General features: G+C 46.5%; 1 protein-coding gene across 1 annotated transcript in view; it reads left to right on the top strand.

Annotated features, from left to right (window-relative positions):
• Positions 1-24,189, top strand: part of LOC138492259 (uncharacterized) — a 240,526-nt gene that overhangs the window by 122,313 nt on the left and 94,024 nt on the right. The window contains exon 4 of the mRNA XM_069619302.1: positions 1,232-1,315. Within this exon, the coding sequence (XP_069475403.1) occupies positions 1,232-1,315 (84 nt within the window). The remainder of the gene's footprint in view (positions 1-1,231; positions 1,316-24,189) is intronic.

The raw sequence follows: 24,189 nt of genomic DNA, 5'->3' as shown, positions 1-24,189 counted from the left end.
GATTGTTGACACGAGACGTGCTTTGGCGTTGGGAAATGGGCGGTACGAGTCTGCTGATGACAGGCTCAGGGGCAGGGGATTTGATTTAGTGCCGCAGAAGCAGGTCAGCCAGGGCGATGCGGCAAGTGATAGGATTATCACAAAATGGCGGCTGATTTCGAGTGCCTTAATGGAAGAAAAGTCGGGTAAGGTCCATAGGAAAGTTTTCTACGATCTACCGATTTATGCTTAAAAACACATGGCCGAACCGTAGGGACAATAAAAAAAAAGTCCCGGAACTATCCTTTAACATTAGTCTGTATGTTGTCAGAGCATGGGATAAAAGGAAATAGAGGGTGAACTTTCCTTTGTAAGCTGTCTGCATTGTTATATGATTTTAGCATGTATATTGCTGCAGTTATCAGGTAATTGAATGGAATTGACCCTATACTAATGCTACTTAAGGCATTAGTTTTTAATATATTTCACTTTTACTACTGACAAATAGTTTTTGCACATTTTTAACGTTTACCATTTACATGGTATTACTTTATTATGTATTGTATTCTCATTGGTATACGAATTGGGTATTTTTGTCATTTTTATTTGTAATTCAGCTGTACGACGTATCCTGAATAAAACAATAAAGCAAAAGCAGTACCTAATTTGTATTGTTTTACTTTCGAGCCTGATTTCCACCGACGCATTAGACTGTGAATATTCAATTCCCCTACCTCTAGTTAGTCTCCTGTCACACTCTCTCTGTATATAGATATGGTGCATCATTACAATGTTGCCGATCCGGAAACAAGGGTGCCAGTAAGCTCACCGGCACCCTTGTTTCCAGACCGGCAAACTAAAATTCTGCCTGCTGGAGCCGCTGTGCCCAACAGGTCTGAACTGCCGGGCGCAGCCGCCATGGTAGGCCGACTTGTCACGGGAGGACCCTCACTGTTGCTAACGGTGCCGGTGCTCCCGTGTCCCCACTCCCACTGGGAATGGGGATTAAGAAATATACCTGCCCCGACTTCCCGGCCGCAGACTTGTAGTAGCCCGGTGGAACTGGGGAGTCAGCCACCGGTAAATTAGTAGGGCTCCAGCGGCAACCCGCCGTTCGCACCTTCAGGGTTACCACCAGACCCTTAATGAGTGCCATGTTCTGCATTTTTGCAAATACCCTCTCACTAAAAGCAACATACAATCAGTTTTAAATGTGTGTTCTTATCATGCCTCTATTTCTAACCCATACCAGGTGGACAGAATGAAGATCTTAAATCAGATTAAAGCCAAGGCAACATCCATGGAACCTGTGATTGAGGATCTCTTCAAATTCTACGTAAGTGGTGTTCTATTCAGTCCCCTCTCACTTGTCATGTAACAATGTGTGCACATCCCTGGGCCAATCCAAATTTGAGAAATCTCTTAGCATCCATGTGAAAAAGAAAGCGCACTGGCCATCTACTTCGATCTACCTTGAAATCCCTTTTTCAAGAATTGGTATAAACTAAGCACTAAGCCCTCACAGCAAGCAGCCTTCTCCCACTGTCTGCTAAGCTGCTCATTGGTGGACAGTGCATTGCCCATTCCCACAAAAATGCCCTTTCACAGGATATATCAGGTCCCCTTGTGCCTCCAAATCCGAGCTGCAGCCTGATCTCACTGTCTGTGGTGACATACAAGTTGCAGCCTCCTTTCTCCACCATGGCACACGGCACAGGATTTTCACTTTCTGAACCCCCACAACCAGAATACAGCCTGCTTGTGCAACCTGCCTTTGCCAGTTGGTATAGGGAACATTTTGAACTCCATCAGGTACACGAGAAACAACATGCTCCAAGCTGGCTGCCCATTCTTTCCTGGTAGCCTCCAGAGCCTGACCAGGCCCCCAGCAGCCACTGCCCCCCCGCCGATTGGCCGCCCAGCCTTTGTTACCCCCGATTGGCCGCCGGCAGGCGAAGCCGGCCCACTTCCCTCAAGGCCCACAAAAACAAGGCTAGGACCTGTTCCATGCCTGTTCTATGCCGGGTCTGCGGTCTGCCAGTCCCCCTGGCCCTCACACCCGGCTCCACATAATCCCTATTCTGCTCACTCTGCTAGGACACAAGCGCACTTTGTCCAGTATCCAGCACTCTTCAGCCTTTTCGCCAGTAGGAAGAGCCACTGTCCCGGAATTACCCTAGATCGACATGCAGCTCCAGCTCATGAAGTCAAGGGGTAAGCCACCAAATAGCTCGCTGCACGCACTCCCTACCCAATAAGCTGGCTACCCATGCTCTGCGCACCACGCGCTAGTCCCACCCACTTGCATGATACCCCACGAGTATACCAGCACAGTGCTTGCAAGAGCCTGATGCCCACAGCAGCCACCCAAAACCCAGAGTGCCTATTGCATCCTGAACTTGCCTGTACTGCCTTAACGGCACCTAGCTGCGCCCTCCCTGACTACCTATTCTGCCATTATTTATTGGACCATATTGCCTGAATTGCCCTATCTGCTGAGTTTTGCACCTAGCTGCACCCCATTGCTACTGTGTACTGCACTTTGCACCCTCCTGTATTGCCATAATTGCGGATTTTTGCACCTAGGTGCCCCCTCCCTGACTACCTATTCTGCCATTGTTTATTGCATCATATTGCCTGTATTGCCCTATCTGCTGAGTTCTGCACCTAGCTGCACCCCATTGCTACTGTGTACTGCACTTTGCACCCGCCTGTATTGCCATGATTGCAGATTTTTGCACCTAGCTGCCCCCTCCCTGACTACCTATTCTGCCATTGTTTATTGCACCATATCGCCTGTATTGCCCTATCTGATGAGTTTTGCACCTAGATGCCCCCTCTTGACCTCTGCCCTAGCATCCAGCTATTCTGCCATCCTATCACAGCCCCTATGCTCACCATGCGTCACCCTCAAGCCACCAGCCCACCACCCGCACCCCCACCTTCCCCTCCAACATTCCCCCACATACTTTCTACCTTCCTTCTTCACCAAAAGCAACATCACAGCAACCGATCCTCCACCCACCGTAACATCATACACCAGACCCACCAACATTAGGAATCAACTCCTGGGACTCCGCTCCAGATACCCGAGCACTACCCACCAAGCACCATCCAACCCTCCCAATACCACAGTAACGGACACCCTCACAGCCAAAGCATCGTTACCCACACCTGCCTTGTTTCACCCTAACCTTGCCTCATCGGCACCACACAATACCACCCCCTCATCATCCTAAACACCTCACAACCTACAGTGTGCCCTTATTAACACTAGATCTATCCCTGCTCATGCCACTGAAATTCACAAACTCCTCATCAACCTGGACCTCGACATTCTAGCCATCACAGAGACCTGGCTTCATAGCGCTGCAGGGCCAGCCCTCAACCTTGCCATCCCACAAGACAACTCCATCATTAGGCAAGACCGCCTCTCCTAAGTAGGAGGTGGGGTTGCACTCATCCTGAAAGACCACCTAGAGGCTAGACAAACCACATCCAACCTGGGTAATACCACAGACTCCCTTGCTTAAAAAATCGCCCTTTCCCCTAACTCCACCATCACCATCAACCTCGTCTACCGCCCACCTGGCCCACTATTGGAGTTCCATGAGAAACTCCTACATCGCCGAACAGAAAACCTAAAAATCACTTCCAAAAACATCCTATTAGGTGACCTCACCTAGGTTACAATGGCAAAAAGGACAAGCCAGCCAAATCTCTCTCGCTAGCCCTAAAAGAATTAGGCTTTGACCAAAAGATAACCTCACCCACCCCTAACAAAGGGTGCATCCTTGATTGTGTAGCCGACCACAATTGCCACATAGACATAAGCTCCATCACACCGACTCCTTGGTCAGACCACCACATCATTCACTTCCTCATCCCAGCCATATCTAAACCCAAAAAGCCTGACCCCATCCCCACAGCACTGGCAAGATGCACAAAAAATCTTACCAAAAACAAGATCACACCACACCTCAGCATCCTCACAACTGACCTTAAGTCCTCCGACCCGTCAGTATTAGCAGATATTTATAAGAGCACCTTAAGCAATGTCATAAACATCATTGCCCCACTACAGAACAAAAAAGCCAAAACTGTGAAACACTCAAACACCTAGTTCTCCTCTGAACTCAAACAACTCCGCTCTCAGAAAAGAAAAGCACTGAACACCTGGCAGAAATCACCTTCCCCAGCCACCCTATCCTCCTACAAATTAATCACCTCTAAATATAAAAAGCCATAATCGTAGCCAATTCAGCTTCCTACAATGAAAGAATTGCCAATGCAAGCTCCGAATCCAAAGAACTCTTCGCCATTTTCAAAGAACTCACTACACCACCTACCAAATCACAAGATATTGTTAAAGACCAAACTTGGTGTAACTCCGTACAATCCGCCCTATTAAACAAAATAGAACTCCTACAAATTAAAATCAAGGAACACCACAAAAAACTATCTCAGCACCTCCAAACATCCTCCACATCTGACCACCGGCACACCCCCAGTCCAATGCCCCCCTCCGACAAAGCCCCCATTACCCCCTTCAAATTCATGGAAGTAACAGAACAGGAAGTCATTGAGACAATGAACAAGATTAAACCATCCAACTGCAAAGGAGACCCCTGTCCAGCCAGTCTCATTAAAGACTGCACTGAAACACTTGCCCCCTTTCTCAAATCCTTCATTAACACTTCTTTTAACGCCAACTCAGTTCCAGACAGTCTAAAAGCCTAGGTACGCCCCCTCCTAAAAAAAAACACTCTTGACCCAAAAGTTGCTAACAACTATAGGCCCATCACCACCGTACCTTTCCTGCTCAAGATCCTGGATAAAGTTGCATACACGCAAATCCAGGAATATCTTGAAACCAACCATATCCTAGGCAAAAGACAGTCAGGCTTCCGACCAGGTCACGGCACTGAATCAGCCTTACTTGACTTAAAAATACAACTTGGCGACATCCTTGACAAAGGCAAACCAGCAATCCTTCTACTACTGGACCTGTCCGCAGCCTCTGACCTTGTCAACCATGATATTCTAGGCATGCACCTAAAAAATGAAGCACATTTCTCCCCCTGAAGCTATCGCTTGGGTGGCCTCGTTTCTAAATGGGAGACTCATGAAGGTCTTCTCAGACATTGCCTCGGCAAGCCCCACCATCATCCACTGCGGCGTCCCTCAGGGCTCCTGCACCGCCCCCACACTTTACAACATATTTACCCTCCCACTCTTCAATGACCTTGACTGTCGCAACCTAGAGTACACCAACTACGTGGATGACACGCAGGTACTACTCCCACTAACCGGGAACAATGATGAAGATGTGAGAGCCCTAACTAAAATTTACACAGCCATCCAAACCTGGATGGCTGATAACGGCCTCTGCTTAAATGGGGATACAACTGAAATCCTCAGAGTAGGCACCAACGAAACCCTCAACAAACTCCCCCCACAATACAAATCTTTCAACATCGATAACTCCATCATCACAGTCTCCAAGACTTTCAAAACCTTAGGTGTTCACCTAGATGCCTCTCTATCCATGTCCCGCCAGGGCAACGCCATTGCCTCCTCCTCAGCGCTCACTACCAAGGTTATCAACGCAGTCAAACCCTTCCTCTCCACCAAAAACTGCCTATCCATTGCCAGAGCAACAATAGGCACCAAATTGGACTACTGTAATGCCCTCTTCCTAGGCACCTCTGTCAACAATATAAAAAAAACTCCAAATCACACAAAATAACGCCCTCAGGGCTGCGCTTACCATTCCCAATAGGGAACACATCTCCCAAGCCAGGAAAGATGCCCATTGGCTACCGGTAAAAGAACGCATATTTTTCAAAGCCATGGCTATCACACACAGGTGCCTTACATTAGATGCTCCACCCTATCTCTCCGAAAGAATCACCCTCAACACCTCCAATAGACCCATCAGAGCACAGCGCCAACCAGATCTATGTCACCACGTTCAAAAGAACCAGAGCTGGAGGGTCTAGCTTCCAACATCTCGCTCCCAAAAACTGGAATGCCCTGCCAACCTCTCTAAGGAACGAAGAATCTTACACCACCTTTCGCAATATCAAGCCTTCTGTAACAGCTCCACGATTCCTCAGGGCGGCCCTGTGCGCTTTATAAATGTAAATACATAAATAAAAAAATAAATAAATAAAGGATTCCAGTTTTGGCGTTCACCCGATACTGTATCAGGAGATTGGCAGATTGTTTTTGCATTCTTAATAGGGTAGAATACCTGACCTACACCGAATCCTTCATGGGCTACATTATGAAAACCACATATAGTGCTGTGTTAACAATTAAATACATTAAGGGACTCTCCGTTTTCCATTTTTTATTGATTTATACATGTGAATCCAGATGTAAATCAATTAGTGTTCGATATCTACTGCATGTAACAATGGGTGGTGGGGCATGGGAAAACGGGCATCCCTGCCTGGATCCATATGCTGTCAACCATGCTGTACAGGCCTTTGTATTTTCAAACTGGCAGTATGGAAAGTGTAGTGTTAAAAAACAGGTAATATCCTACTACTTGAAGCTGTTAAATTGCTGTAGAGATGCATTACAGGTCAGAAGTCAAAGGCAAATTAAAGGCAAGAATGAAGATGAATTTGAGCTGATTTTGATATAAAAGAACCTGGCTCCATCTTTGTCCCAAGGCCTCTGTGTGTGGGCCTGTTTTTTCAAAAGACCCTAAAAAATAATATATATATATATATATATATATATATATATATATATATATATATATATATATATATATATATATATATATATATCACAGAAAACACTTTAGTTAAGGGACAGTTAAGGTGATCATATTTAACGCAACAAAACCCCAGAAATTCACCAATCACATTTTGAGTAAGTCCACCGTCATTAATGATGTGCTGCCTGTTGCACAGCATATGACCACAATTATGACATCACAGATGACTTCACTGGTGACGTCAATAATAACATCATACATGACATCGCTGATAAGATCAATGATGTCATCACAAATGAGATCATACATTACTTCACTGATATCACTGATTTGACTCATTGCATTTTGAAATATGACAACACTGATTTGTTACATAACTTATATGTAGGGTTTCCTGTTTTAGGGGTTTATAATTTTTTACTTCCGGGGGTGTTTTTTCAGTGTTTTCAAAAAGTTTCAGGGTCTTGAGAGAAAGATGTTATAAACACTGTCGGGACAATAAAGATGATGCCATGCTTTTTGGGGGACTCTTTGCCCATCCTTGTCCTTTCTCTTCTTCCCATGAAGACTTTGATTTGTGAAAACGACCTTTCCACATTGTACAGACTTCTAATTTTAGCAGATAAGGCATAGCATGATAAAAGGGTTTGCCGGGGAGCACTCACTTTGGTGGAGATAAGAATAATTTTGACTATCAAAATAAATAAACTCCAAGCAGATAATAACTGTTTTCAAGTGCTGCTCACTACAAAATTAGAAGGGTGTCTCATTAATGTACACCGTGAGTCTTGATTGGAAGGGGTAAGCAGACCAAAACTGTTTGCCTGGTGTGGGAATATCAGGGAATCCTATAGCAGAATTTTTCAAAGGCAACGCAGCAGGTTAAGTGATTGTTGCTGAGATGTTATATGTTTATACCTTCCTGTAAATCACATGGCTTTTTTCCTATTCCTGCTGCAACATGTGCTGTAAAAAGTGTTGTTTTGACTGGGGATGAGCACGTCTCTCTCGCTTCATTCCGTGTGGGAACTTTTGTCCCCATAGCGAAAATCAAAAGCTAGCACTCATGAATATACGCACAGTAAGTGACATACATTAAAGTGAAATATACAAATGTAGTTCGATTGACCTTCCCCTTAGATGGAAGTGTGCAAGACAAAAGAGCATTGGACTTTTAAAAAAAGTTATGAATACCAGAAAAATAACCTGAGAGAGGAAATGTTCCAATAGAAATATGGGAACAGTATAAAAGGTGCTCACCTTTTAAACCCAACAATCTGTAGTGAAATATTCAGTGGAAAACAAAATCCCAATACAAGTGCTTGTTTTCTTGTGTGTAAGCGTCTGCATTGGGAACATGACAACCTGGGTAAAATCCAGGTAGCCAAATACTTGAGCAAGCTTGCCAACTTCAAAAAAACCCAAGGGGAAACGTCCAGCCTCAAGTAACATTGTCCACCCACATGTATCCTTTAAATGAGCCATCATTTATAAATCACTCCTAATTTTAAAACTCTCCTTGAGGAAAGAAAGTGCTAAGCAGCAATTAAGGGCCTGCAGCTTCTCCTGGGCTGCTGGGCGCAGGTGCTCTAAAGAGCCACATGAGGGTGGGAGGTGACCGTGACACTGTGGCCTCACACAGCTTTCCTTTTAAAGCGGTCAGGCAGCAGACACTTTTCAGCTCTCCTCCGGACAGATACAAATACACAGAGGGACTCTGACCACAAACCGAAACATTGAAAAATCCATGTTAAACCATTTTTTGTAAATAACAAATATTTGTCAGTGGTCAAAGGTTATTTTGAGGAATTTTAGCCAATTTCAAGACGTGAATCGTCAACTGTAAAAATGGCTGCAATTTGTCTACAATTCCTGAAAATAGCTCTGACCATATATGAATATTTTTTTTTTACAAGGAAAATGATATAACATTGAATGTATAGTGTTTTTGAATAAGGTCAAGGGACACGAATGGAAGCAATGGGAGAAAGCAAACAAGCATACATGGGGGAGTAGTGCCCTTTACCTATTGTCTGTCAAGCCCTCTCTCCAGCCACCCTTCAACTCCAAACTTCATCCCATCCCTGCTCCTACTAAGGCACCACTGGGAAAGGGGAAACCATTTTTTTCAGTTAAAACCTAGGGGGCACTTCTTCTTCCGGGGGTGTTTTTCCAGTGTTGATCTGATTTCACTGAAAACAGGAAATCCTACATACATGTACATATTTCATAATTACACACTACATTGCAGTCTGCCCTTGTTTCTCTAAACCGTTGGTTGTGGCCACTGTACATGTTGCACCAGTGGATTTCTTTGGGCCCTACTAGCCATGGCCATTGGCCACAGACTTCGGCCATGGACAGTTTCCACAGCCTTCGTCCATACCCACTGTACATGTTGCACCAGTGGCCTTGGGTTTCAGCCATGGCCACTGAACATATTGCATTAACAGGTTTATTTGGGGCCCACTAGATCTTATCAGTAATGCTAGGGCAGGCATGGTTTTGGTGAACTTGCTCGAAATGTTATTGCTGAATTTCAGGGGTTTTGTTGCATTAAATCTGATCACCTTAACTGCCCCTTAACTAAAGTTCTACTGAATTTGAAGGGTGTTGTTACACCATAGTTCATTCAAGGGCCACTAGCCATAGGCTTTGGCAAAGGTTTCCTTGAGGTCCACTCTATATATTTCAAAACACTTGGTTTCTTACAAGCTTTCGCTGAATATGTTACACCAATAGGTTTCTTTGGGGATCACTCGCCTTGGCTTTCAGCAACAGCCAGTGGCCACAGCCTTTTTCCGTGCCCACTGTACTTGTTACACCAATAGGTTTCTTTGGGGCCCACTCACCCTGGTTTTCAGCAACAGCCAGTGGCCACAGCCTTTGGTCATGGTCACTGTTCATGTTGCACCAATAGGTCTCTTTGGGGCCCACTAGCCATGGCCTTCAGCCATGACCACTGTCAATGTTCCACCTGTAGATTTCCTTGGGGCCTTTGGTCATGTCCACTGTATATATTTCAAAAGATTTGCTTTTTTTCAAGCCCACTAGTCATCTTCGGGGCCCACTAGCTCACTGTACATGCTACAACAATAGGTTTCTTTGAGGCCCGCTAGACGTGGCCTCCGGCCATGACCAGGTGCCACGGCTTTTGGCAATGCACACTGAAAATGTTGCACCAATTCTTTTTTTTTATTGGTTAAAAACATTAAGGCCCTCATTACGACCCTGGCGCAAAGCGAAAAACGATGGCGGTAAACAATTACCGCCATCGTCTTCCGCTCGTGCCGATTACGACCCGTGACCGTAAACTACGATGTCACTAGCGGCATCGTAGCTAACGCTGCCGCTGACTGCGCCAAGGGCGCGCGCACGCGAACATCCACACCGTACTTAGCGCCATGGCGGAAAGGTGCGGGAATGCCGACCCAAGCGGACATGCCCCTAACGCCATCACCCAGGCCGTTAAGTACCTTACCGCCATGGTGCAAATTACGCCATCGCGAACCAACCGTAAAGGGCCGTGTAAAGTGAATGCAGCTGCCACAGGTGCACAGAAACAGCACAGGTGAAGGCAATACAGACACAGGAAGTACAAAAAGAGCACACCCCACCCCTTCCCACACCCAGTCACACTCCACAATGATACCAATAGGACTAGCAATGTTGGGGCTGGAGGACCTGATAGCAATGCGAGTGCTACAACAGCAACTACAACAACTACAACAACAACAACAACAACAGGCTGCACAGAGGAGACGCAGGAGGAGAAGGAGGGCAAGGCAGGCCCAGCAAGCCCCACCAGCACAGCCAGTGCCACCACGCAGGCAGCCCCCAATCCCACGCATCAGACCCAGCCCATTCAACCTCACCGCTGAGCAGATCCACACCCTGTACCGTTTGGACCGGGACACCATCACCACCATTGTGGACATGATACACAACGACATCGTCAGCATGATTGATACACCCACTGCCACCCCCCCCTACTGAAGGTAGTGTCCGTGCTCCACTTCCTGGCCACAGGCACCTACCAGCACACAGTGGGGCACTTGCATGGCATATCACAACCATTATTCTCGCGTACACTGATGCAAGTGCTCGATGCCCTCCTCAAGCACACAGATGACCACATCTCATTACCACGGTCTGCCCAGGAGATTGCCAACACCAAAGTGGGTTTCCATGCACTGGCCGGCATACCTGGTTGCATTGGTGCCATTGACTGCACACATGTTGAATTGGTGGTCCCACATGCCATGGAGGTACCGTACCGCAACCGTAAACATTTCCACTCAATCAACGTGCAAATGGTCTGTGACTCCAACAGGATCATCACACATTGTTGTGCCAGATTCCCCGGATCAACCCATGATTCTATGATCCTTCGGAACTCAACAATACCACCCTACATGGAGCGACATGCAGGCCCAAGATCCTACCTACTCGGTGAGTCTAATGACATGAGCATGGAAATGCAAAGTGGGTGTTGAATGACGTACCAATGCATATTACATCTGGCAGATACAGGGGGGTGGGTGCAACTAGCAGTAGCCAGATCATTCCCTGTGGCAGCACTGACGTCAACAGAGAAGTGTACACATCATGCCTGACCTAATCATCCCAACATGTGAATGAAAGTGCATCCCAAAAACGACACAACCATTTGCAAGTGCATTGTGCAAATTGTGGCCGCATTGACCCTAAAGAATAACACCAACATGCACGTCACCATGCACCAACTACTGAAAGGCCTGTCCCCCACAACTGCGCACAAAGGAGGCACATGACAGACAGGGACATCAATGCACCACTACAAGACCCACAAACTGTCCCCATTGACACCAGTAATGCTCACTGGGGTCATAATGAGCCAGACATCGATGTTGCTACAAGACCCACAAACTGTCCCCATTGACACCAGTAATGCTCACTGGGGTCATAATGAGCCAGACATCGATGTTGCTATCATGTGAGCTTCAAGCTCACAGGACACGTGCAAGGTCACATGAATGACGTCCTGAACGGACACAGTGGATGGCCACTCACAAGGCAATCGTCCCCCCTGCATTGTGTTTTAGCATGCAAAACAGTACATGAGAGCCATGAACACATACTGGTTGCACGGTGTAAATCCATATCGACAACTCCAATTGGTGCACAGTAACAGTCAGAATCAGGGCATGGTTGTGCGTCTTGTTCACATATCAATCTCGTTCATGACACATTCTTTTCTCACATTTTACAGGTGATGCGGGCTATCCCCTGAAGAGGTGGCTCCTCACACCAGTCCGGAACCCATCAAACCAGCATGAGGAGGACTACAACCATAACCATGCACGTACCCGTGTGGTGATAGAGCATGCTTTTGGCCTACTGAAGGCACGTTTCCGCTGCCTCAGCAGGTCTGGCGGGGCACTCCTGTACCGCCATGAGAAGGTTGCAAAGATCGTCATGGCATGTGTCATGCTACACAATATGTGCATCAGACGAAACGTGCCTCTGCCCCCTGACGCAGAACCACAACCACCTGATGATGGGGATGATGATGATGGGGAAGGGGCAGCACCTCAGGGAGGCAGCGATGCACAGGAGGGCCATATAATGCGTCAGAATGTCATTGACCGATTCTTCTAGCACACACAGCGAGTGTGTGACATATGGATGGCACTTGGGGCACTGTGTGTGTCTGCTATGTCAACACTGGGGACTGTAACATAAAAGCACAGATACGCAATGAGCAATGTCCACACTTTTAGTTTGTGAGAAAAGAAAAAGTGTATTGTACTACTGAATAGGTATAACAGTACCCCTCCCCCTCCCCCCTGCACACTCCAACACACCCAATACCCCCCTCCCTCTCCCCCCTGCACACTCCAACACACCCAATACCCCCCTCCCCCTCCCCCCTGTACACTCCAACACACCCAATACCCCCCTCCCCCTCCCCCCTGTACACTCCAACACACCCAATACCCCCCTCCCCCTCCCCCCTGTACACTCCAACACACCCAATACCCCCCTCCCCCTCCCCCCTGAACACCCTGCAAACATGTGACAGTGCCCGTGGTGAAATGAGTATAGTTCAGCACACTATTGACTGCCCCCTCTCCCGGAACCTGGGGCCCCCCTGCCTGTGCTCCTCAGGGTCCTGGATGACCTGCGGACGGGAGAGGCTTGTGCTGAACTTGCAGCCGAGGATGTACCGGGCTGCTCAGTACGGCATGTGTCCAGAATTGTCTGGATGAGCTGGCTCATCATCTGCCGCCCTGCAGCAAGTTCGGTGCAAATGTCCCTGCTGGCAGTTTGGATGGCAGCCCTGATGCCATCAGCACTCCTCTCCATGGCTGCACTGGTACTTACACATTCTGCTACATGCTGCGTGAGGAGTGTGCCCAGTGCTTCCTGCCTGTTGGCAATCTGCTCCAGCGACAGCTGGAATTCTGGCCCAATGGGGGGTGCCAATGGGGGACCAATGGGGCTACTCCCATCTTCCACAACTCCCACTGGGCTTGGAGTTGCTGGCCATGAATTAGCTGGCGATGGGCCCTGGGTGTAATCTCCATGATGGCTGATTGGGGATAGGTGTGGTGAGTGCAGTTGTGTGTTGTGGTCAAGTCCGGTGTCATCCTCCACATCACTGTCGGAGCAGGCAGCGATGGCTGCAGTCTCCCCAACAGTACTGCTCCCTGCTGATGCATTGCCCTCAGTGGGCAACAGTGGGTGTGGTTGGGCTGCAGGTGCTGTCACGACCCCTTCCTCGGGGGACTTTGATGCCCTGGGCTCTTCAGCCTGGCGTGGATTCTGCCTGGGTCCAGCAGAGGTGGATGCATGGTTGCCCTCTCCCACTTTCCTGGCCTTCTTGGCTGGGGTGCTGGTGCTGTCGTCCCTGCCAGTGTCCGATTGCGAGCCTGTGGTGGAGCAGAGGAGGGTGACTGTTATTGATGGTTCAGCGGACATTGAGCAGGCATTGTGAAGAGTGAAATGGATAGATGGTGGAGTTAGCAGCCCGTGACATACAGGTTGCCTCCCTTTAGGTTCGGTTTTGCATGCAGGTGTGTGTCTGCCTACTGTACAGTGTACATGCTGCATGTGCGCAGGGTGTGGCTCATCTGCTGATGTGTTGCGTCTGCCACATTGTGATTGTCACGTGCACGTGTATCAGGGTGTCTTGCAAGGCTGGATATGAGGCACCTACCTGTGTCTCCAGATCTCGGGGCCCCTCTCTCCATCTCGCCGACACCTTCGATGCACTCAATGCCAATCAGAGAGGCACATGTCTCCTCCCATGGCTGCATCTTCAGTGGGGAGTCTGCTCCCCCGCCAGTTCCCAGGGCCAGGTTACGGTTGGCAGACATAATGCCCCGGACCCTGATCCGCAGGTCGTCCCATCTCTTGCGGCACTGTTTGGAGGTGCGTGGGGTGGTTCCAACAGCACTGACACGTTGTGCCACAAGTTCCCACACCTCCTTTTTGCGGCCTATGGCTGTTCGGGTCATCTCATTGGAGAAGACAACATCAGCCTTCTCCTGGAGCGTGTCTGCCAGCATTTGCAGTTCCTCTCGACTGAAGCGCTCCTGCCGCTGCCTGTCACATGCCTTCTTGACAACTTTAGGCATGGTTGGCTGTGGAAATGGGTGGGTTATGGGAATCTCAGGGTTTGAGGGTTGGTTGTGGTGTGGTTGGGTAGGATGGCAATGGATTGTGTTTTTTAAGATGGCCGCTGTGCTGTTTCCCGTTTCGCCGCGATTACGCTATTTCCGGTTCCGCCTAATTGCGGTCACCGCTAATTACGGTGACCGCTGACTACGGTCGGTGCAATGATGGGTGGCGGTAGGTCACCCTGCGCTGTTAACGAGGGCGGTAAGGGCTGTTTACGGCATGGCGTAGTTTACGTTACCGCCATGGCGTAATGCTCGTGCGCGATGGGTCGTAATGTGGCGCTCTTATCGCCATCGGACCATGGCGTTAACGCTCATTACGCCATGGCGGTAATTTCTATCACTTACCGCCTGAGTCGTAATGAGGCCCTAAACCTTTAACACATTACACATTCAAAAGATATTTCATTTACAATCATATCTCATCATAAAACATGTCATCACATGATACAATTAAAATAAGCATGTAAACAATTCAACCCTTTTTTAAAATCTATCTTCTACAGTTTGTTAAAAACGTATTTGTCGGAATATACCATACTACATATCAATGCAAGAATTCCTCAAAAATGTATCTCCTTCAACAACGAGGCTAATTAGGCAGTTAAGTAAGGAGTTCTCAAGATTTTATAAATCTTGCCAATGCAACACACCAATAGCTTTCTTTGGGGCCCACTCGCCTTGACTTTCAGCAATGGCCAGTGGCCACAGCCTTCAGCCATGCCCACTATATATGTTGTACCAATAGGACTCTTTGAAGCCCACTAGCTATGGCCTCCGGCTGTGGCCATGCCCACTGTACATGTTGCACCAATAGGTTTATTTGGGGCCCACTCGACCCTGGTCTTGAGAAACAACCAGTGGCCACAGCCTTTGGGCGCTCCCACTGTACATGTTGCACCAATAGGGTTATTTGGGGCCCACTCACCCTAGCCTTCAGCAATGGCCAGTGGCCTTGGGTTTCAGCCATGCCTCTATACATGTTACACCAATAGGTTTCTTTGATGCCCACTAACCGTGGCCTCGGCCCATGACCAGTGGCCACGGCTTTTGGCTGCGCCCACTGTACATGTTGCAATAATAGGTTTATTTGGGGCCCACTCGCCCTAGCCTTCAGCAACGGCCAGTGGCCTTGGGGTTCAGCCATGCCCACTGTACATGATGCACCAGTAGGTTTCTTTGAGGCCCAATAGCCATGACCTCCGGCCATGGACGTGCTCACGTGCTCACTGCACATGTTGACCAATAGGTTTATTTAGGGCCCACCCGATCCTGGCCTTGAGCAACAGCCAGGGGCCACAGCCTTCGACTGTGCCCGCTGTACATGTTGCACCAATAGGTTTATTTGGGGGACCACTCGCCCTGGCCTTCAGCAACAGCCAGTGGCCTCGGATTTCAGCCATGCTCACTGTACTTATTGCACCAATAAGTGTACATGTTGCACCAATAAGATTCTTTGGAACCCACAGCCATGGGATTTCCCCATGTGCAGTGGCACAGAGGCCCATTCCCCCCCTTCCAACTAGATGTGATGTGATTACTGTAGATGTAAAATGTCTTTTTTTTAAACTATTTTCAGTCAGTCCGTCAAACTACTTTATTTCTGCTGAACGCCATTAAAGTATTTATAAAAACAACATTTGAAGTATGCAATACTATAGAAGCATTTATAAATGGAGCATACATGATCAGTACAAAATTCACAAAGTAAAAGCACGATTTAATCTTATATACAAATTCCGTACAATCTAAACATATTTCGAATTAGTCAATGGCACTGGTATAAAGTGCAAATGCAATAAAGTACAGCTTAGTGCAAAAAATAGGACATGTTATGATGATATGCTAATGAACTATTATACACTAGGTATTGGCAATTAATGCGAAGAGCATAATGTACAGCTAACTACTAAACCCATAACACGATTAAAATATAGTCAAGCTACAGCTGCATACATTATTCCTTTGTATTAAATGATTTCAGGAAAATAGCTCTTTTCTACCAGGACCTGTGCAGGAAGTTGCCTACTGCAAACACATTCACAGGATCGTTATACCTTCTGCAAAGAATCATTACCTCATTTGTTGTAGTAATTTAATATGACAAATACTTTGGTTTCAAGTACATCCTTCTAAAATGAAGATACAGGGGACAAGCTAGAAATTGACGCTCAACATTTTCTCTTCTATTAATGCAATATATGCATTTGTCTAAAATACTGGTGTCCAACTTGTTCAATCTATGGGCTATCGTAGCATAGTCAATCTTAGATGGACATATAGTGTACATAGAAATCTAGGTTTCATAATGTCGAGGTATGATTTGTATCCCAGGTACTCTTTTTCTCGCAGTAGGTGGTCATAGGACTTGAGCTCAGCATCATGTCCAATATGTCTTGCTGGCATTTCTAAAGGAAGTCGTTCTTTAACAGCTCTCTGGCAGTGCCAGTTATATTGTTTGGATTAGACCAGAGGTTTAGATCATGAAAGAGTCTTTTTACATGCATGCACCATGGCAAGGACAGTCCACCTAACTGACCAAGGACATCCCTTGTGGCCTCTGTGAATTTCTAGACTGCCCCACAGCCTAATCCAATAGAGTACAGGTCTAAGGGATACAATGTGTGGTAAATCAGGAAGGCATGTTTCCTCTTGGATAAGGAACGTGGGGATATTTGCAAGGAGGCCTATGTTCTTCTTAAGAAAGGGGTTCTCAATCACACTCAACTTTCCACAATTGGTATGTCCCCATAATTCGGCCCGTACAATGTTGTCTGTCTAGTTTGTAGTTTATAGGCTTGCATTAGGTGACCCATGGTACCAGCCTGCATTCATAAGAAAACGTTGTTATTGCCCTGCAGTTTCTAGAAAAAGAAACTCCTGCTGTCTCCCTTTGCTCGTCCCACTTGCATGAGCTAGTAAATCTTACACCCAGATGGTCATATGAACGTACTTGCTCTATGACATCATTCTCCACCGTTAGTCCACAGGTCGGCTTTTTCCTCTTTCTGGAGAAGACCATGCCTTTAGTTATACTAACATTAATGTCGTTTTTCCGATTCCCGAGATAAGGTCAGCGAACTACACATGCAGCAGCAATAAACTACCCATGCCTGCGGTATTCCCCCAGTATACCTGCGGTTATCCGAAAATGCTCGAAAAAACATAAATCTTCCCTGCCCACAAAGCCACTGAACAAGTGATCACCAAGTGATCACTTCCTTTCCCCAACTCCCCTCAGGTGCTTTTTCCCAACCTAGCCCTCTTCTGTTACCACTGATCACTCTTCATTTCGTGTGACACACTTTCATTCCCGATCATGTCTTCTGTTGTAGCCGCAGTTATCTCACAGGGATGCCTGTGGTATTACTACGATAATGTGAAAAAATGTCCGAACTATACCTTGAACCCTAGACCACCCCCAACTCTCCAGTTTCACAAGGTATCCTCTTTCCCCTCTGTAGCCTGGTGCAATTGTGTCTGTTTTTCTCATCCAAATAGTTTTTTGCACTTTTCATTTTCGCATAACCCCGGTATAACCGTGGTTATCGCTTGCAAAAAGAATGGCAGCTTTTTAATTTCTGAAAAGCCTCTCTGCTGCAAAGCACCATGGGACATATAGCTAAACTATTTAGAGACGAGGGCACTCCCTTCCCCGTCAAATAATTTTGAAACTACTGGATGAAATAACCCCGAACCTGGTCCAGAAATTAAGTCAACACTTCCCGCCCAGTTGTTTCTTATTTGGTTCAATTCCGTCCAGCTGTTTTGGTACTTCGGCATAGTACAAATTGGACTTTTTCTCTATCGGAAAATGGATGGAATGTTGTTTGGCTTTCTTAATAACTTTTTTATTAACAAACCTTTCCCTAAATTTCCAGTGTGGGGGACCCGTGACAAACTTTTCTTGTTTGGAAAATATCAGGAAAATCTGTCATGCAACTCAAAAGTTATTAGCAAAAGAAAATTCAGATTTGCTATGGATCAAGGTAATCGCCTTAATCATAGTCGCACTATTTATTACACTGCCCGCAGTAGCGGCCGTGTAGTTATGGTTAAGTTGCTGAACCCATAGGAAGACCACCTTTTGGGCGGCTTATAACTTCGCTCCCTGTGGATGAATCCTCACCAAACTTTTCAAAAACAGTACACGGCCCGCTTTGAATGTTTGGTGAGGTTGTGTCCAGGGGGGGCAAAGTTATGGGGGCTCTGTTGCTTTTTTTCCCATAGACTGAATAGAGAAAAACTTTTCTCACGCCTACAGCCCAAACCGCTGGATAGATGTTCACCAAATTTGCAGCAGGAGCGGTGGCTTGGTCCCAAAAGCGTGCCTTTGTAAATGTGGCGTAAATCCATCCAGTAGTGTTTTTTTAAAATGACCAAAAAGTAGGTCCAAAAAAATTAGTGACATCTGGTTCTTGTCCGCTGACTCATTTCCCTGTTCGGTCTGCGGACTGGGACTCTGATTGGCTTACAAGGCAACATGCTGTCCGCGGACATCGGACGCACCCACTGATTGGATGGTAAAAAGCGTGAAGTGCGTCAGATTTTTGAAAACGCCCGCCATCTTAGATTCGCGGACTTCAGCTGCTCTCCGCCGACATCGCGGTAAAAACATATCAAAAACACAACATTGCACTTGTCAAATTTATCAAATAATCTCTTGGGAGGTGAGGGGTGATGAGGATGAGATGGGATATGGCTTCAAGAAGCAGAAAAATGGGTGTTTTTTGCCATAAAAGTCCGCGAACAGTCATGTGAAGTTTGCGGACACCTCTGCATTACAGGGTTGGTGAAAAGCAGTTATTGGATGGCTTATAACTTTGGCACCACTTAATGAAACTGCATGAAATTCTGTAATTATATTCCTGACCTGACCCTGGATGAGTTTGCAGAGTTTATAAATGAGGTGCCATTTGACGAATGTATACTTAATTCGGCAAACTGATAATAGATCCAGATATAACGTTTTTTGCAAAGTTTGGTGGAATTTTGTCAAGAGGGGACAAAATTAGAGGGGGAGCCCTGGAATATTGTAAAGGCTCAAAAATGTGGTGCCATTTGACGAATCTACACAAAGGTTTGCAAAAAGATCATATCTCTAGATATTAATGTTTTCGTAAAGTCTGAATGGATTTTGTCAAGTGGGGGTTAGGTTATATGACTATTGTATGTGCATACATTTGACACCTTTGAAAAAATAAAACATAGGTGGATTTCCAGCAAACTTGTGTAAGGAGCATTGGCAAGGACCTGAAAGCATGGTTTTTCAAATGTGGCCGTGTTTTATTTTTTGAAAAGTGTCATAATGTAGGTACAAAAAATAGTGATATACCTTTGGTGACTGAGGTGTATACTGTGGCCGTGGGCAGTGGCCAGATTGTCTGGGTCATGAAATAAGGTCATGGACCTGACAATCTGGCTACTGCCCGTGACCACGAGGGACAACACATGGGGTTAAAGTGGCCATGTCCACCTGGGACTGGCTTTGTGGTAAAGTTATTCGAAATTTGGGATAGGTTGGAAAGGGAAGAAAAATGTACTTGTGGTAATAAGGTCATAGGGTTCTCTTTTTGCCTTCTGCAGGCTGCCGTGGAAAGCGAAGAGGGGCCCTGTATGGAACCCTGCCTTCCCTTTCCCTGGTAGCCATCTTGGGAAAGGATTTTCCTTCTTAAACGGGACGCCAGAGGCGTCCCGGTGTAGGAAGAAAAATCCTTTTTTAGCACCCCGGGTTCCTGCTTTGGGAACCTAGGGTCCTAATGGCCTTTATCCCCCATCACAAGAGCTGGAATGGGGGGATAATGGTCCGGAGACCTCGTTATCCACTCTCGCTTCGCATGGGCTGATAACTTGGGCTGCTGGGCCGGTATCCACCATTCCAGTCCCTGGAACGGGGGTTGACCGCCACATTATTCCCATTAGCATAGCACAAAATGAAAATGGAAATGTTGGAAAATCTTATTGAGTCTATGTACTTTACTGAGAAATGTAACGTAGATGGAGTCTATACGTTTTTTTTTTAGTTCTATTTTTTTAACTGTGAAAGGTGGTTCCTAAAGGAACATTTCGTTTGTTGTTTTCGGGTGTATTTTTTTTTTGTTTTTTTGGCAGGAGTGCTTAGAACAAAAGGTGGGGAGGGAAATGAGGGAAGAGGTACCAAACACTAATATGGAGGGGCAGGTGGACAAGGGAAAATGTTGCGCATGTGTTATTTCTAAGGTAGGGGACAGTGTTTCTCATGCTACTTGATTACAACAGTGGTGTTGGCTCTTGGGGAGAAGAGAAATTAGCTGATGCCATTTTAAGATAAATAGCAGTTTTGCCAAATGTATGTACTGTGTACTAGATTGTTAATGTATAATGAGTGGGAATAGGTGTAGGAGCAGTGCAAGGGAAATTTTGAAGTTGAAAGTTCCTAGACCAGTAGAAAATGCAGTTCCGAACTGTCCGCAAAGCACAGATCTTATTGTGAAGTGCGGACGGGTTCTCAGACACGTCATCATGCCGCTCGCCAGCGTATGGCCATGTGGCACTGTCCAGAAGGTCTGCAATGAAGTCAGATGTTCGTAGATGTGTACGGATGCAAACAAATTTGAAATAGTTGCAAAAAGTGTATAGAAGAGTTAAAAATGATGCTAGAAGGTGGAAAATGAGTTTTAAGGTGACACTTTGTAAATTGGACACAAATATTGCTATATTGGGTAAGTATGATATAAGTAAATTGTAGGAAAATAGCATGCACTGGTAAAAACCCATGAAATTCAATGAAATAACGTTATGGTTACAAGTAAAACCGAAAAACCCCAAAGTTCGCCAGTTATGGTAAGCTAAGCAACTATAACTTGCGCCACCACCGCGTACTGCCAATACTAACACCCAGAACATCAAAGTTGACATCACAAATGTCATTGATGACATCACTGATGACATCACATGTGAAAATAATGTTGATGAAAAGTCCCTACAAGGGGTTGTGTTTATATTGTTGGTAACAAGATGTCAGGGGTGATCGGGAGACCTATCGTGAACTACTTAATCTATTAAAGAATGTACTCATCTAAAATCATTGTATTGGAGTTTTGTTGTTAATATTTGTTAATGTTGTTGTTAATACAGAAACCTAATCATATATAAACATTGGCAATGGCATGTACCATAAAAGTACAATATTTATAATCTAGTAATGTCAGAGCTTTGAGTAATTTTAAACATTTAATAACTAGCTAACAATTCAAGACTTACAACACTTGTGCTAGTACAAACAATACATCTGAAGAACCGCAATGCATACTAATCAGAGGCACATATAGGGAAACTAAAGTAAGGAAGAAAGAAATAGCATCATCAGAAAATGTTAATAACATTAAACTTCATCTTCATGTATACAAATGAATTGTGTGTTTGAGGCCTGCTCCTTTCCCCATGTATGTGCACCATGAGCTGAGACCAAACCCTTTAAGAACATATGACAAGGTTTACGTCTAGATATATAGCACCTTTTCAATTTTAATATTCTGACTGTCAGTGAACAAAACCAGCTGGCCTATAAATGTTAGTGAACAAAAACAAGTGGCCCAGATATGTGATGTCATCAGTGATGTCATCTTTGATGTCCTGGGTGTTAGTCTTAGCAGTGCACGGTGGTGCCGCGAGTTATGGTTGCTTAGTTTACCATAACTGGCAAATTTCTGGGGGTTTTCAGTTTTACTTGTAACCATAATGCCCCTTTAACAAAGTTTTTTCATTGAATTTGATAGGTTTTTTTTTTGTGCAACGTAACCATAACGTCCCTTTAACAAAGTTTTTTCATTGAATATATATATATATATATATATATATATATATATATATATATATATATATATATATAAAATTTAAAAACCAGTGATGTTCAACAGGCACCTTGAGTCGCACTCCAACTGGCTACTGAGTTTGTTGTGCATTGTGCAGTTCTCGGTCATTGCAGTTCCTCCGTCTCTCTTGCTCCACCCCTTACATCTCCCTACTCTCTCCAACCATGGTCCTCTCCATCTCTCCTATTCACTGCAATTCCTACTCTATCACCTATCCTACCTCTCTCTAGAAGACAATGCTTCTTCCAGGCCCACCATCACAGACATTTTCTTTGTCGCTCCCTGTGCGGACCTATGGACTGCCCACATGGGGGGTCATTCCGAGGTTGGAGGTAATTAAATGTCCTTACCGGCATGGCGCAAATAGCGTGTCTGTGTAGTCAAGATCCCACTAATAGAGGGCTATCACGACTTCGTGGGCACGAGCTTTGCGCCTTGCCTGTAATGGCAATACCTCCATGCCGTAAAAGGCACGAAAAAGGCCCTTAGCGCCATCATGCATAGCGCAGATTGCACTACTGGCATGAACCAATGTGGCATTAGCGGTCATCGCTATTAGCGGTGACCGCTAATAACGGTCACCGTAAATAAGCGGAACCGGAAGTAGCGTCATCGCACAGGAACGGGAAGGAGCACGGCGGTCATCTTTAAAAACACAATCCATTGCCATACTCAGCACACAGGACCTGTGGGACACTGCTGTTTGTGGAAACTCATCCTCTAACACACCACAATGCCAAAGGCTATTAAGAAGGGCGCCTCCCGCCAGCGCAAGGAGCTCTTCAATGAAGATGAGCTGAACATGCTAGCTGGGACCCTGCAGGAACATGCTGACATTGTGTTCACCCAGAGCATGAAGAGGGAGGCCATCATTCTCAAGAAAGAGATCTGGGCACTTGTGGCACAGAAAGTAAGCGCAGTTGGGAACACCCCACGCACTATAAAAGACTGCAGGAAGCGGTGGGACGACTTGCGGCTGCGAGTACGTAACATACTCTCTGCCAAAAGGAGCCAGGCAATGGTAACAGGTGGAGGAGCCAGCTCTCCCATCAAGCTGTCCCGATGTGAGGACATCTGTGCTAGCCTGATTGGCATTGAGGGTATAGAAGGTGTTGGAGACATAGAGTGTGGCGCCAACACATCGGCGGATGGAGGTGAGTGTCCTAAGAAAACACTGTAATGCAGAGTCTGATGAAAGTCCACCAATATTTCTGTCCAAAGAGACAAGCTCCTCAAGTTGCCAGGGCACCGGTGCTGCCAAGGGCCGTTGAGGCGGAAGCGCCAACACCTGTTGCACAGCCACAGGAAACAGCTGAGGCTCCAAACTCGGCAGAGTCCAGTTCGGCTGGAGAGGTGGCAGCCACAACACCCAAGGCTGAGGAGGAGGCACAGGAAGAGGTATGGGTGCCCGTGGAGGACGATTCCTCAGAACTGCCCTGCACGTCCAGTCCACTGCCATCCCCCCAAATCACATCTCTTGAGTCAGACCACGGCACCACCCCGGAGCAGTCTGGGGGGGGAGTTAATTCAAGGGGCCATTAGTCCCATAGTGGAAAGCATTGAGGCGGAACATGAGACACAGGCACCGTCCACCTCCACAGGTGCACCCGCAGGGCCGCAGCTTCATGAGAAGTTGACTGCCCTTGTGTGGCAGTTTGTGGAGGACAACGCCCAGGCAAGGCAGGAGTGGCGGGAGAACATTGCCTCTCTAGGCAAGACAATCACTGACAACACTTCCTCCATAGGCAAGATATTTGCAGAGAATAATAGCCGCCTGTGCGAGGAGGTATCCACCCTGCAGCAGGTACTCAGCCGCATAGCCGATGCCATGGAGTCAGAACAGCCGGCACCCTAATTTGAGCAGGCGGCCACACCATCCTCATCTAGCTCTACCCAGACCAGCCCACTCCGCAGGACATCGCGCGCACCCTGCGCCGGCCGGACATGCCGCCACCATGTC

This window comes from Ambystoma mexicanum, chromosome 10 (assembly GCF_040938575.1).
Source record: "Ambystoma mexicanum isolate Mex_15411 chromosome 10, UKY_AmexF1_1, whole genome shotgun sequence".
In the NCBI taxonomy this organism is placed as follows: Eukaryota; Metazoa; Chordata; class Amphibia; order Caudata; family Ambystomatidae; genus Ambystoma; species Ambystoma mexicanum.
The sequence above is the reverse complement of the archived record's forward strand: the minus strand, read 5'-3'. Positions and strand labels throughout refer to the sequence as shown.